This window comes from Chelonus insularis, unplaced genomic scaffold (genome assembly GCF_013357705.1).
Source record: "Chelonus insularis isolate UGA/USDA-ARS -01 unplaced genomic scaffold, ASM1335770v1 contig_270_pilon, whole genome shotgun sequence".
NCBI lineage: Eukaryota > Metazoa > Arthropoda > Insecta > Hymenoptera > Braconidae > Chelonus > Chelonus insularis.
Window position 1 is genome coordinate 241,489 of NW_023276458.1, and position 15,425 is coordinate 256,913.

Here is a 15,425-nt window from a genome sequence, read left to right on the forward strand (position 1 = left end):
GAAGTATACACAATAAAGTGCAAATATACTTAAAAGATCGGCTGCTAAGCCGAAAATACATGACTGTAATATAAAAACTATTAAGAACGATACCAGTCTATTGTATTATTCTTTTAATTGCGTTGGTCCTTTATTCTAAAATTAAGTTTTCAGTTACTTGTCAGATCCGTTATAATTGATTACTATTAATTCTTTATTCTTTAAATACATTGTATAAAAAATAATTCATGTAAAAATAATAATGATAAATAATTTTACGGAATTTTCCATTGTTCAAATACTATCAGAAAACTCTTTTCCAAGTTCAATAGTGTCGAACTGAGAATAGAGTTCCTCAGTTGCTTCAATGCTTTCGGGATCCCCACCACTCATTTTTTTACCCCTTCTACCACGTTTTTCGGTACTGCGCAAGCGCACCAGAGCACATGAGGAACTCTTTTCTCAGTCCGACTATAAGATCATATAGTCAGACTATATAGTCTTTATATATTCTACATTATATGCACTTTATCCGCATATATGTATATTTACCGCATATATATACACATAAAATTGAAAACGCATGCGTCAATATTAACCGTTGGCGCCGGTAATGGTAGTCTTCCCGCGCATGTCTACATTGTTCACAATGCCATGCCTCTTTGTCAATTTATTTAACCAACAAATAAGTAATTTTACTAAAAAAAAAAATAATTTATTTATTACAATAAGTGTTATAAATATTAAAATGTGCATAAACAAGTAATGAATATCATATGACAAGATGCTGGCAAATAAAATGTTGATAAGTCCAAGTGTTCGAATCGGTGGATAGTAAATAAAAAATTTGTTTATTTTTATTTTACCACTGGGATTTAAATACAGCGACGATATGGATTAAAAAAGCAAACTTTTTTTAGTAAGTATTTAATTATTATGTAACAAAATTATATAGTCATTTATGTACTCGTGTGAATGACGTAGAGATAACCCAGAAAGACCTACACACTATAATATTTGCAATGATAAAAATAATGATGAATTACTACATATATTTATAAGTATTTATAGGATATTTAATTTCAATATTATTTGTTAACATAATAAAATTTATCGATATTTTTTATGATTTAGTTGATGAATTAAGCAAGTGCTGACATCATGTGGAGATGTTGAGTAATACTACAAATTACGTCGTCGTATAAAAAAATGGAGTAAATGTGACGTTGTGTGACCTATAGTAATAATTTAAATAAAATTTATTCATTTCTAGGCCTTTGACCTGAAGAATTATAAATTTATAATGATAAAAAATAAAAAATCTAATATAATAATAAAAATGATAAAATAATCATTAATGATTTGATCACAGTTATTATAATAACGGTAATTTCAATCAATAGAAAAACTTTTTTGCTTTAATAAAATTATCTTTACTATGCCGTATTTTTGTTCAAAATAATCAGCTTATTCTTCTGGTTTTGATAAGGATTATCTCTTTTTTGTAGTCGATAAGTCATATAATTATTAAAAAATATATATATATGTAATCATGTTTTTCTCAATTGTGAAGAAAAAAACAGAGCAAAAAGATGGTTGAACAACAACTTGACTTTCTTAAATGGATATGCTGATATCGCAATGTCAGCTTTAAGAAGAGGTCGATGTTGAGAAAAACATTGACGCCGTACAGAAAATGTGGCAACACTGGAGTGTTTCTCTCGCGTGAGGTCACAACTACATGAACTACACGCCAACTTTATACTGTCGAATTGTAGCGTCAATTAGTCTGCTCTAAAAGAGTTGATATGCTTTCTTCGTTTCTTTACAAAACCTTATAACAATACAATAGTAAATACATGCATTGTCCTAAATAAAATGGACAGAAAGGTTGAATTTGATGTGAATAAAAAATCTACAATGCGGGAAAATATATATAGAGAAAACTAAATCAAGGTAATAGCATAAGAGTATAAGAGCGGGTATTGAAGGGTTTGCGAAGCGTGGGAATTACTTGTCCCGTTGACTGGTTCCCCCTCTAACATTGAGAGAAGTTGATTGAAAGTCTATCTGTTTTATTTATTTTTGAATATACATAATTATATGTAGCTGGTATTAGAGTGGTAGAGCAAATATAGTGGTCACGGTGGTCAAAAATGGATTGAGAAAACACAACGATGAAGTTTAACCAAACTTTGGAAAAATGGTCCTGCAATTTATTTACGAGCTTTACAATTTCCGCTTGGCAACAGTGTTGAAACGCCGCCAGAACTGGTAGCAACAATTCACAGACTACTACATGATGCGCTTCGTTCAAGTTGTTTCAAGTCTCAGAAGCCACTCAGTCAGCACAGACCCCCTTTTTCTCTCGCCTCCGGCTTTTTCTGCCGTATATATTCACGTATATGTATATCAGTCTTCTTTAGTAATTCCAGGTCTCATCAAGTCTTTGCTTTTCTCATTTTCTGTTATTCTTATGTCACTATTACATTCATCAATTATATACAATTGCTTTTTCTAGTTGTGCAGCCTGTCCACATTATATACAATATACTTGTACAAACTAACAGCAAAGCACTCGAAATTTTGATGCCAACTAACATTACTTTGCGTTATATTAGATTTGAAACTCTTGTATTTATTCGAGTATATATACTTGGCTTTCTTTGTATTGAGACGGACGTGGCTTTCCTGTGAAACATACTACGCTCTTATGAATCTTCATATGTCTTTCTTTTCCTTCTGGTGGCTTTATTCGTCTACCATGACGATCGTAACACGTTTCCGCCGAGTTCTCTCCCTTGAAATAAGCGTATCCTGTTACTCGACGTGTATCCCACATATACGTCGTATACAGTAACACCATCAGTTGGAGTTGGTAGGATTTGTTTTCTTACATTATTCGACAGTAGAGATCACTATAGATATAATACAGCAAACAAAAGCTTTAAATTAACTACACTCATTCATTGTCACCTTTATATCATTTTTTCTTTACTTTTTATCCATACTCTGCTAAAACTTTTATAAATTTAATTAAATATATTGTACTACACTTACATCAGTACTATTTTTTTGTTTTTTTTCTAATGTCACGAAACTTGCATGTTGACATTCAATATATTTACATTACTTTTCTGTTATGCATATCTGAATATGGATTTTATTTATTACATAAATACCATATTATTATTATTGTTATCTTACATAGTACATGTACTGTTATATTTGAATGTCCACATAAAAAATGATGACTTTGAAAAAATATTGTCTGCATAAATACTCCTTCGTTATATTGAAAATATAACATATGACTTTCTAATTGATGATTTCTTTAAAAAGTTTAATTTTTTATTACATGTAATAAAAAATTTTATTTTGATATTACAGCAATATTTTCTCTGTGTAGAAATTCACATCTTATCGATCCAAACTACCATCAAGCTGTAGTGAATTGTGTATTATATCTATTTATCACACCCACGGTAAAGTAAAATAGTACCGTGGGTGTAAACTACTTAAACAGAGAGACACTACTTAGCCTACAATAAAAAAAATAATCAACTTTACGATTATATATATATTTTTTTGTTTCTCGTCCTTTGTCTTCTTCTTTCTTTGTGTCGATCATTGAGTAGTTGGCGTGGTTCAATTTTACCAGCTGCCCTCACCATCTGCCATCGACCAAAAGCCACGTTTTCCCTTCCCACTAGAACTATTGAAACATAAAACAGTAGCAATTTGAGACTATACTTCCTTAAGTTAAACCAACATATTCCAGTTTCAAAATTTCCTTATGATTTTATTATTTTTGTACAATCAATGTCACCTACTTTAAATGTTGATAGTGAAATAATCTATCGTGTTGGCAATAAAAGTTAATATGAAAGCAGGAACAACTCGAGATTTTCTTTGTTTAGGACAAAACCATTATACTATGGTTTACTGCAGCTGTATGATTCCCTTTGGCTTAAGGATTCACGCTTACGAGCAGGTATTTCTCCTCTTTGTTAGTTCCTTATTCACTTACTAGAGTAGAGCAGGATTCATGCTTTCTTTGTGGTCGTTAACTCAATCACGAGATACTGAAGGCTTCTGTAAAACTCATCGGACCTCACAGTGTAGGTGCAGTTTGCAGGTATTTCTTTTTTCCAGTTTTGTTTGCGTAAAGCTTTCAAATTTTGAAAAATATGACCCCATAATATATCTTTACTGGTAATTGAAAAAGAAGCCACCAGCATTGCATTGGAATCTTATTATCCCTCAGTTACATTGCATTGTTCATTTTCTCTAAGAAAATTTTACCCTTGACGATTGATTTTGTTCAGGTAGAAATACTCTGTAATTTGAACATAATCCTCCTATAACTTTACTACATCTATAGAATATAATAGAAAATATCCTCAGGTATACGTATTATAGTAAATTTCTACCTGTTGTTCATTTATCTTTCATTATGGTGCATTTTTGGTTCGAGTCTCATGTGCATACTTTAGACATCATTCCATATTTTCGTTCTTCCTAAAACCTTAATATCATCTCACTTAGAGAATATAGAAAGAGAAATATAAAAATAAGTTTTTTTTCCTATTTTTGAAATACTGTTTAATTCAGAATTTCAAAATAATACTATCATTGTTTACATTATGCACTTTGCAGCTATAAAAATTTTTATATTTTACTTTTATTACTTCTTGGATTTGAAATGTATTTTTGAAGCAATCCATTATTATATACTAGTCTTCTCTCCCACATTCATTTCATTGGTTGGCTTTCCACTCTCTTCCACTACCAACGAAACTTATTCGTTCGATAACCCATTGTGACGAAATACCAGTTTAAATACAAAAAAATAATATAAAAATATTCATTTAAATACGTTTTTAATCAAATTGGCGCATGATTATATTTCCGTTATCAAATTGTTTCTTGAATAATTTAGTTTTACGTCGACGTATATGTAATCGTGACTATGGTCACGTCCTTAACTTTCTTGCTTATTAATAGAACAAACTTTTGGTGATCAACATGTGTTTTAGGATTTTCAATGATCCATAGATCCTGTATCAAATACATTGAATGATTTTTATTCCGTTACACATACATTGGTTAAAGTCGAGTCATTACTATACGGTGAAAACGTCAGAAGACAATTTTGGAAAGGATCTTAATACACACAAACACCGCTTTCTCTCTTGGTATCAGTATAATATACTTTCTTATCCTTAGTTTATATGTACCTCACTCTAAAAGTGATGTCAGGATGAAGTAGTAATTACATACATCAAGATTTGATAATTATTCCTTATTTATGAAAAATAATTATTAAATATTAATTGATCAATTGTTATTATCTACTATTTATTAAATAGAGAAGATTAAATAATTTTCTAAATATTTGATGTTTAATCTTAGATGATCATTAAGGTCGACCTGTAGAACCTCATTGACTTTATTCTTATAGTAACGGTGCTGTTACTCTGTTGAAAAAATGTGTGTGTTCAAGTTATTTGTATCGTTTCTTATGTTAGTCAACTACTCTCTTCGTGTCTTTCTAGATATAAACGAATGAATAATCAAAAATGATTTGCAAGCCGCAAACTTTCTAGTGATTCTATTCCCGTATTATAGTCTCGAATTATGTTGCTGCTGGAGCTATCGTTTTACATGCATCATGCGGGTTCATGAGAGCCTGTTGCACTTGATCAACAACAAAAAGAGAAGAGAAGGGACCAATGACAGAGGCGTGTTTAGTTTAATAATGAATCTACTACTCATCGAGAATTGAAATTATTAAATAAAATAAACGATTAGTTGATAAATAAGTTAATTTTTTTTTTTTTTTTACAATAATCATCGAGTATTTATTTTATGTTACCTTGAATCGTTGATATGTTTGAGTGATTTTTTAGTCATTTAGTAATATGGAATACGTGACTAAATAAAAATTGTTGCTTCAGAAATACATAGTGAGAAGCAACATGTTTCCAAGCTTTGGATATATTTTCCCCTCCAGACGCTTGTTTGTCGAATAAATTTTTCGTCGGACGGTGATGGAAACGATGAGGTACGGGTCGCAATCGCTCACATACATACTTACACATAAATACACATAAGGGGAGAAAGAAATTGAGTTGGGGGATTAGACCCCTTACGTCTTTGTCCCCCTGATAGCCCGTGGTATGTTCATACAGTTCACGGCTAGACAGCTGCTTGAGTTTTGCGTTGTCGTTTCTGCGCAGATGATTGGTCACGTGATCGTCGGGGGAGCGGTTTAAGTGGGGTAAAAGCCAGGCATTGTGATTGGTTGGTAAAACTTACCACCACTGGGGATCATGCGAACAAAGAGCCGAAGCTTGTTATGAGGCATCGATGATCGCAGCCATTAGAAAGTCTTCGGCAGTGACGAGGTGCGGTTCAGTGTAGGACAAATATTATTGGTGTGGTGTATCGTTATTGATAAATTTTCATTTCATATTAATATCGTGAATTTATTCTTCATCTTAATATTTATCGTTTAAATAAAAGAAGATTTAACGATAAAAATTAACAGAAAATAAGATTGTGTGAGAAAAAAAAGTGATAATAAAAGGAAGAGATAAGAGGTAACAAATAGAGTACAGTGTGTTTAACAATAATATTAAATACGCTAAAATAAAAGCTCGATTTTTTAAAACAAAAATACATCAAACTACTGCGGTAGTAACGTCAGAGATTCAATATCATTCGATCGCGCTGGAGGAGCAACGTTATTCGGACCGCTACGCTCAGTGGCGACGCCATTTTGAAGAGATTGAATTGGATTGGAAAGTAGTATATCGCTGCTGTGTGCCGTGATCTCATCACGTTATTTTACCGTGGCGAAAAAAAGAAACGTGGAGAATATAATCGAAGCTGGGGGAAAGAGTGCGTATAGAGAAACAAGTTGATTGATTGATTGATTAATACTGTCTGCCATATAAAATTTATAATCATGAGACTGGAAATAGTGTCCGCTGCGGACTTTCTAGTACATCTACTCCGACTTCAGGCTGGCCAGCTGTCGGAGAGTCAGCTTGAAGAATTTAAATCGTCACTGACAGAAGTTTTACGACGACGGTATAGAGATCATTGGTTTCCAGATCGACCAAATCGAGGTTCCGGTTATCGTTGTCTACGCATTAACGGTAAAATGGATCCAGTAATAGCACAAGCGGGAGCGAATGTTGGTTTGTTGCCGACGGTATTGCACAATTTATTTCCAAGTGAATTGACCATGTGGATTGATCCATCTGAAGTGTCCTATAGAATTGGTGAAAATGGTTCGATTTGCGTATTATATGAACGAACAGAACCGGACCCTGAAGAAATTACTCCAAGGCCATCTTCATCGTCATCATCGGCCTCTTCAACCTACTCATCGAGCTCATCATCTTCGATGTCCTCAATGTCATCTGGTTTATCATCATCACCTACATCTCTTGGCATTCCTCAACAACAGCAATTCGAGAGTTGTAAGGATTCTTTAATCCTTGAGCACTCGCAATTTAATGAGCAAATCGCGGCATTTGTCTCCAGTTGAATTAATAAAATTAATATTAATCTGACCCGACGAGTTAACACTCGTCCGATTCTTGTGTTTCCTCGTGTTGTTTTGCCAATTATTGTCATCAACTTCAATCAACTCAAGTCAACAACATCAAATCATTGCCAAGCTGATTATTATTCTTACAACAATGCAACAACGCCATATTGGACGCTCCCGTCCATTCGCCAGTCCGTCCATCCGACTCTTCCCCCATGCGCTTGAGATAATAAAACAACACACTAAAATGGCTGATCAACGTCATCGTCAATGTGGTCGATCATCAATGAAACTCATATACGAGCAAACTGATCTCAATACTTTAACTATTAATTCTAATTCTATATTAAGCACATACATTATTTTTTTCTCTTCCTCCATAAAACCTCCATTGTGGGGTTACACAACAATCCACTACCACTATTAATTAATCTGGATATGTAAGATGGATCCTACGAACCAGCCAGGATATGAGGCTTTCTCAAGAAGCTCGTAACATCATTCAGCTCTCCTGCCTTCATTATCCAGTGATTACAACGATTTTTGCAGTACCAGTTATCAGCAGCAGTAACAACAATAACAACAACAGTACCACCGTCACCCAGCATCAATCAATCGCTCTTTATGTGTAAATGTATATAGGCACATAACATTGTATGTAGACGTTCATAGTGAGTATCAATATGTGCATTATTATGCTCACTATGATCTTTTATTATTGTATATTACATCCTTTGCAACAGCTGTGATTTCTCTGTGTGAGTGAGCAGTATAAAATGAAAATGAGATATGAAAAAAAAAATTTATTTGTATGGTTGAAAGAGTACATGTGTTAAAAATGTCTACCTGCGCCATCCATAAGAGAGATAGAGTATATACGAGAAACGATACAAATGTATAAATGTTTTGTTGCTTCAATATTTACTGGATGATAAAACGCTATCGGAGAAGCTTAAATGACAAATTGATTGACTAGTGTACATTATTACCAGTGTATTTATAAAATGATATTTTATAAATTCATGTGATTGTAAAACATTGACAGATTTATCTTTTAAATTTAGAGAGATTTTATTAATTTTATAATATAATCAATTTTAATACATTGACTCCGAAAGTGTTTTATATTTATTTTTCAAATTTTTCAATAAATTTTTGTGTCTTATGGATGAATGATCCCTGAATAATGTGCAAAGATTGAATTTACGTTCGCAGATTAATCGTTCCGATGAGAATAGAGGCCAAGACGCGTAAATTCGTCACGTACGGTGTTGGACGAAGGCTCTGTGTACGTAGCAATTAGTAACCACGTCTGTGATTATAAGCGTAGATAAAAACAAAGAAGAATCTATAGAGAGAGAGAGAGAGAGAAAGGAAGAACGAAGTGAATGCATGTATGAGAGAGAAAGACAATATTTAATATCTCGGTACATAAATGATGATTCGATTTTACAAACTGTGAAAGCATATAAATAATAAAAATTAAAATAAAAAGGTATATATGTATTTATATATTGATATTTATGATACAAATAATGTAAAAAAAGGTATAGATATATACATACATATATCAAATTATTATGACGGTACAATGAGCACGTAGCGATTTTTGAACAAATTCGTCCTATTTCGCCGGTTACGCGTCGGTATTACATTAATTACGGCTAAACTAGTGTCATCGTACGCACGCTGAGTTATATTTAATATTTGTTTTTTAAATTTCCAATGAATTATATTGTATTCGCGTACGTTTCTAATCATTTGTAAATAATTATTTTCTGTTATTAATGTAAATAAATGTTTACTTGTATAAATTTTTATTTTTTCATTTCTAATAAAATGCTGAAAAATAATTGAGGAAAATTAAAATTTATTTTGATCAATAAAAAATATTAGGTTACGAAAAATATTATCATTATATATAAAGCAAAACAAAAAAATTAAAATATTAATAAAACAAAAAATGAGGAACGTACGTGTTTTATACGTATTTACTTTTGTACCAGATGCATTTTTTTTGTCTTTTTATATGCAACATAATTATGTATAAACAAAAATATATGTATACATATATAAAATGATTATAATATACAGAGAGATCTTATTGATATTTTGCATTTAATTGCAATTGTGGTCAGATGCGTGCGAGGATGTTATAATATTTCATGAATGAATTGTTGTAATAAACTATATATACATACTTTCACACCTTGTAATTATACATAGAGTCCTTCAGGAAGAATTTGTACAAACCCGCTGGGATGGTGCCAGCAAGTCTGTGATTTTAGCTTGGTTAATTCAGTATTTTTTTAAATAAAAAGTATAAAACAAAAAAACGAGACAAAATCGAAACGATGATAAAAAAAAAAAAATAAATAAATGCGAACGGGTTATAGAAAGTGTGTGTGGGTGGGTGGGTGTGAGTATGTAAAATGTATGTTTAAATGTGAATGTAAAGTGCGATTATTGCCTAAATGTACGAATGTAAATGGTAAATGAGGAAAAAAAACTCGGCGTTGGAATAATCAGGGGTGTGATATTACGTGATAGAGACGGAAATGGGGGCGTGAGTTGATTTGTAACGAGCAAAAAGTCATCACTTTTGTTGATAAATTTTTTTGCTATTTTTATTAATTAATAGAATATTTTTTTTTTTACATAGTTATATTGTTCAATCAAATGTGAATGCTACCACCAATTGTACAATTAATTGATTATATAATTTAACATTGGTCTCTTATTTAATTCGTTATTCTGAACTATTTTTATATGTGCATTTTTATATAATTTTGCATTAGATTTGTTTGTTTTAAAGCAGCAAATTAATCATTGATCATATTACGAGTTTATCAAATATTGACATTTTAAAATATAAAAAAAATTATTTTTATTATTATTTATTACTTTCTAATTGTTCAAATCCGTCATACTCGATGCGCTACTTTCATTAGTCTGCTTGGGATTGACTTTAAATTTAAAGAAAACCATTACATGATGAGAATGAATTTCTAAAAAAGATAATGTTCGGCTGGGATGACAGAAAATGAAAGAAATGAAAATAAATAAAAAATTTTATGTAATAATAATAATAATAAAAAAAATTTGAGCGGTAGATGGGTTGAGGGGAAGAGAACGGGAGAAGTAGTGCGTGTAATAAGACGAAAGTGTCCAAATCTGGCAACATAATAATCATGAAAAAAAAAGTTAAATATTGAAGAAACTAATAACGATTATTATAAAAAATTGTATAAATATTAGAAAATCAAGTTATAGAGAGGAATAATACGAAAAATTTTATAAATACATTGGATAAATTATTTGTTTTATAAAACAGAAAATTTATTGAATATGAATTGATGTAGAGTATTTAGTACATATATTTACGAATGAAACATTTGCATGTTTTTCACGCAATTATTGATACAACTAATAGCCGAACCACTTTCTGATGAAATTCTATTGTAAAAAAAAAAAAAAAAAAAAAAACAAATTGCTGTTATCAGATAATACAAATGTATTCGTGGTAAAACCACGCACAGATCAGAAACAAAAAATCTATTGACAAAAAAATATATGCAGCAGACTTCTACGAGGAAACACTCGAATCCCTAGACATGTAGGTTTACTAATATTATATTATATTATACTATATCTATTATATCAATGTATAATTAATTATATTTAGTTAATAAGTTACAAAACTATAATTTCCCGCTTGTACATATACGCCGTGAGCTCGAAAAAATTAAATCTTTAACGAAAGAAAAAATCTATAATTTTTTCGACTGTTTTTGTACAGAGATAATAAAAACAAAGGCCTCGTGCTTATGGAATTTCACGAATATATACATTGTATTGTTATTTTATTTATTTATCCTTTTAAATTCCCGTTAAATCCTCCATTTAAAATTGCAAAAAATTTTTAAATAAATTTTTAATAAATATAAACATGGAAAAAAGAAAAGTAGATAAGCTTAAAAATAAACAAATAGCATTTATAAAATCTTACTATTTAATAGTAGTGTTTTAAATATTTCTTTTAATCAAATAAAAGATATGGGATATAATATTTTAAAAATGAGTTAAATTATTTTCACAACGGATTACATATGAAAAATGATCAATAAATAGTCAAATTTATTATACACTTATAAATGATTTCTTCGTTTTCAAGTATATATTATTTAGTATTTTAATATTATTAGATATTTAGTTGCAATTGATTGAGTGTCGAGCGACCTACAAGCGCACGCAGAATCATCAGATATACCATGTGATTCGAGCAACGGATAGTGAGGAGGTCAACGGCGGTTGTTGCCCCGTCTATGTACAAGCCTCGACTTCTCGTCGTTTGGCCTCGTGACTAGACGTCTAACTATTCTTTCTCGATTGACATGCATTTGTGCATTACATACATCAAATCACGATTCTCCTTATTGTCCTAATCATCGTCATTATCACCACCTTTTCTTTGTCGTCTGAATCTACATCATTTACTATAATTAAACCTCATTCCAACAATTTGTTTACAGTTTAAATTTCATGAGAGACGATACAAGGTGAATTTATTATCGATACTGGAGCTTCAGAAACATCATTTAATTACACTAAAAAGTGATATGCAAATTCAATAATGAAAATTCGAAAATTAAATCCAGCTTGGCTTGAAGGATACACCTATAAAGGCGAAGGCAATGCTAATTTAGTCATTTCATTACCAAAAGTAAGTACTTATTGTTTAATGATCAATTAACATTTTTCAATAGTTTATTTTAAGATTATTAATTTATCATAAAACACAAAAGATACTGTGAATATTTTGAACGATAAAATAAAATTTAATTAATTATTATTATGGATTAAATAATGTTGATGTAGATAAATTTCCTAACCACGTTTTCTTTGAGACAATTGAATTTACTTAACTATTTTTAAACAATAGATATATTAAAGCTGTGAATAATATCTTTTTTACTGTTATAAAATTATTTTTTTATCGTGAACATGATATATTTTTTCTTATTCTTATGAATAAGGCAAAGTTCATTGAGAGAGAGGGAAAAAGAAAAAGAAAAAAAACAAAAACAAAAACTTGACGATTGCATTGAAAAATGTACGTATGACACATGGAGTTGGAGACCATTCAGGCGATGATTGCCACGTCAGCATGGAGCAGACAGGTTTAGACTTATCTATCGATTCGTTTTTTGCCTATAAAAAAAAAAGTATCAGGAACATTGAAAATTTTTAAAATTATTGTCCAACAGTTGTAAATGTTATATTATATAGCTTGGGGTTCATTACAATGCCAGTAAAGTAACGGGTGAAAGGGAATGACATTTGTAAAAATTTTCAGGTTAGAAACGTGCTGAGATTTCGTAAAATAAAATCGACTGACGAGATACCAGTAGATGGGGGAAGAGCACGAATTGAGTTTGAGTATAAATTTTTTCAAGAAATAACTTCCAAGTACCTGGGAAAATTTGTTGAAGAACCAGAGTTTGTCTACTGCAATCCCGTAAGAGATATACCTGATTGGAGTGAACGTGTTGAAGCACATAGGCCAGGTAATGAGTCATATTTATTTTAAAGTTGATGATTCATTAAGTAATCAAAGTCATTTTCGTTTGTATTTATGTTATAGAACATCGACGTGACAAAAGATTGTTTGAAGAATACGGGATTATTTTGCCGGATTATAGCCTGCTACCATCAAGCCTCGAGGAAAAGACGAAAAACACTGAAAAGCCAACATTTTGCATTGAGATAAAACCTAAACAAGGTTTTGTACCTGAGGCAAATCGACTTTTTCAAAGATGTCCCTATTGTATTAATCAATTTTATAAGGTAAAATGTCGAATGCATTAAACTAATCAATAATAAAAAGTTATTTGTAATGTACACTCTTTGATATTTCTCATGTCTCATATGAAAATAAGATTGGGTTAAGTGAAACGTTTCACTAATACTTAATTTTATTTCAATAAGTTGAACCTGTAACTTGAATGAAATAATCCAGATTTATTTGAATTACACAATAATTTATTCAACTAATTAAAAGTCTTGTGATTGTAAATACTCTGTATCATACTTGTCTATACTTGCCTGGATAAAATGAATAAATTTTAAAGAGACATCAAAGTTAATAGATTATTTTCAAAACAGTGACTTCATAATTCAATCAACATGTTGCTGTTTTTATTTTTATTTAGAAGTATATACTTTTGTTTATGTTCAAAGAATCTTATCATATCAACGCTTATTTGTTTTGACGAAATATTTTCAAATAATTTGTTAAAATATACTCTAAAAATAATGAAAACTTTTATCAGAATAATAATATATTTGAAATATAAAAATATGATGATTCATTAATATAAATAACAATAATAATAATTGTAAAAATAAATATTTAGACATATCTTAAATGAACTTATCATTTGATATTATTTTCTTATGTCAATAATATGACACTTGGTAAATAATCTTATTAATAATGACGGAACTGAAAATACGTATAAATTGCGTATAAACGATAAATTAACATATTAAAAATATATTTTAGGTATCAACTGGAATTATATCTAAACGTAGCAACTACTGTCCATGTGATCTCTTTTCTGGAAATAGAAATAGAGTGAAGCAAGCTATTAAATCACTAGTAGAATCTCCACAAAACAATTTTATCGTCTTTAAAAATGGTATTCATGCTTGGAGTGAAAAAAATAAACTCATGGATCTCAAGAATTTACTAGCTGAATGGTTTTTAAATGATTCTTATGGCTCATCGTGTGATACTGAACAACAACTTATTGAAGATATGAGCTATCTCATTTCTGAAGCAATTCTTCGAGAGTTTCCTGTAAGCGAAAATGATCCTATTTTATCAAATCCAATTAAAAAGTCTAAAAAAACTGTAGAACAAGTTCAGCTAGAGTATTATCAATTAGATCTAGAGACAATTTGCAAAGTTAATACTAACTTAAAACGTTTCAATCAGGTACAATAATATTTTACACTATACTTTTTATAAATTTGAATTTAAATACATAAAAAACTGTTATTTTAATAATAATAATAATAATAATAATAATAATAATAATAATAATATTTAAACTTTTTTATGTTTTACTGTAGACATGCGAGTTTCCTAGTGGAAAATTACCCCAAGGTTCAGCTTTAAATCGTATTTTCTTTATGCAACAATTACATTGTATTAATACAGATGTAGTTTACGCAATGTATTCATCGTATTCATCTATCTTGAATGAGCAAATGGTTTATTTTCCACAACCTAATCAAATAAAACTGCCAAATGAATGTAATCGTCACAAAACTCAATTAAATTATGATCAAATTATAATTCTACAAAAGTACTTACTATTTAGTATTGCAAGAGATTGTTCCATACTTATATCATTTCGTGAAATTGATTTGTAGGTTAATATGATTGAATTATTACCGTCAATCCTACTGCAATCAATATCTGTTTTATATTTTTTTATTTTTATAGAGATCGCATCGGGGATGTTTCGAGGAATCACGTCATTGTGCTTTCACAACGACACCGCTACTTTTCATTCAACATTGGCATCACGGACGTCGATCCAAAGAATCTTAATTGCATTGAGAAGCATCGACAACATACGATCCGTGCCTTGAACTCTGTAATAACAGTTGACTAAAGATTATTGTATATACGTATAAAAATAAGTGATAAAATAAACAGTGGATTATTTATTAATATACTATTTATAATTATATAGTTAAATAATATTTTTTATATCAAAATTTAATATATTTTTATTATATAAAAAATTCGAAATGTGATAAAATATATCAATTCAAAGTAAATATTTAGTTATTTATCTTTATTATCATT

General features: G+C 30.1%; 2 protein-coding genes across 5 annotated transcripts; both read left to right on the forward strand.

Annotated features, from left to right (window-relative positions):
* The first annotated feature begins 585 nt into the window (after window positions 1–585).
* Ipk1 (Inositol phosphate kinase 1) lies at window positions 586–15,356 on the forward strand. 4 transcript variants are annotated; one of them, XM_035080296.1, is made up of 7 exons: window positions 586–898; window positions 12,076–12,266; window positions 12,900–13,110; window positions 13,188–13,390; window positions 14,109–14,405; window positions 14,681–14,979; window positions 15,057–15,355. In XM_035080296.1, exons 2-7 carry the CDS (start codon window positions 12,177–12,179, stop codon window positions 15,226–15,228), a joined length of 1,272 nt encoding a protein of 423 aa, XP_034936187.1. In that variant the 5' UTR covers window positions 586–898; window positions 12,076–12,176; the 3' UTR covers window positions 15,229–15,355. The 4 variants fall into 4 exon arrangements, with proteins under 4 accessions (XP_034936187.1, XP_034936184.1, XP_034936188.1 ...); XM_035080293.1 differs by having other exon boundaries at window positions 14,109–14,543; window positions 15,057–15,354; XM_035080297.1 differs by having other exon boundaries at window positions 14,109–14,543; window positions 14,681–14,983; window positions 15,057–15,189.
* LOC118065175 (protein BTG2-like) lies at window positions 6,237–8,320 on the forward strand. The gene has a single exon (XM_035080298.1). The coding sequence runs from the start codon at window positions 6,953–6,955 to the stop codon at window positions 7,538–7,540; it is 588 nt and encodes a 195-aa protein (XP_034936189.1). The 5' UTR covers window positions 6,237–6,952; the 3' UTR covers window positions 7,541–8,320.
* Window positions 15,357–15,425: the final 69 nt, after the last annotated feature.

Excerpts from the sequence above, each read along its gene's own strand:
- LOC118065175 (XM_035080298.1), top strand. The coding sequence starts at position 6,953 with ATGAGACTGGAAATAGTGTCCGCTGCGGACTTTCTAGTACATCTACTC.
- Ipk1 (XM_035080293.1), top strand. The coding sequence starts at position 12,177 with ATGAAAATTCGAAAATTAAATCCAGCTTGGCTTGAAGGATACACCTAT. Across the intron at positions 13,391-14,108 it reads GTATTAATCAATTTTATAAG|GTATCAACTGGAATTATATC; the intron begins GTAAAATGTCGA and ends AATATATTTTAG. Across the intron at positions 14,544-14,680 it reads ACTTAAAACGTTTCAATCAG|ACATGCGAGTTTCCTAGTGG; the intron begins GTACAATAATAT and ends GTTTTACTGTAG.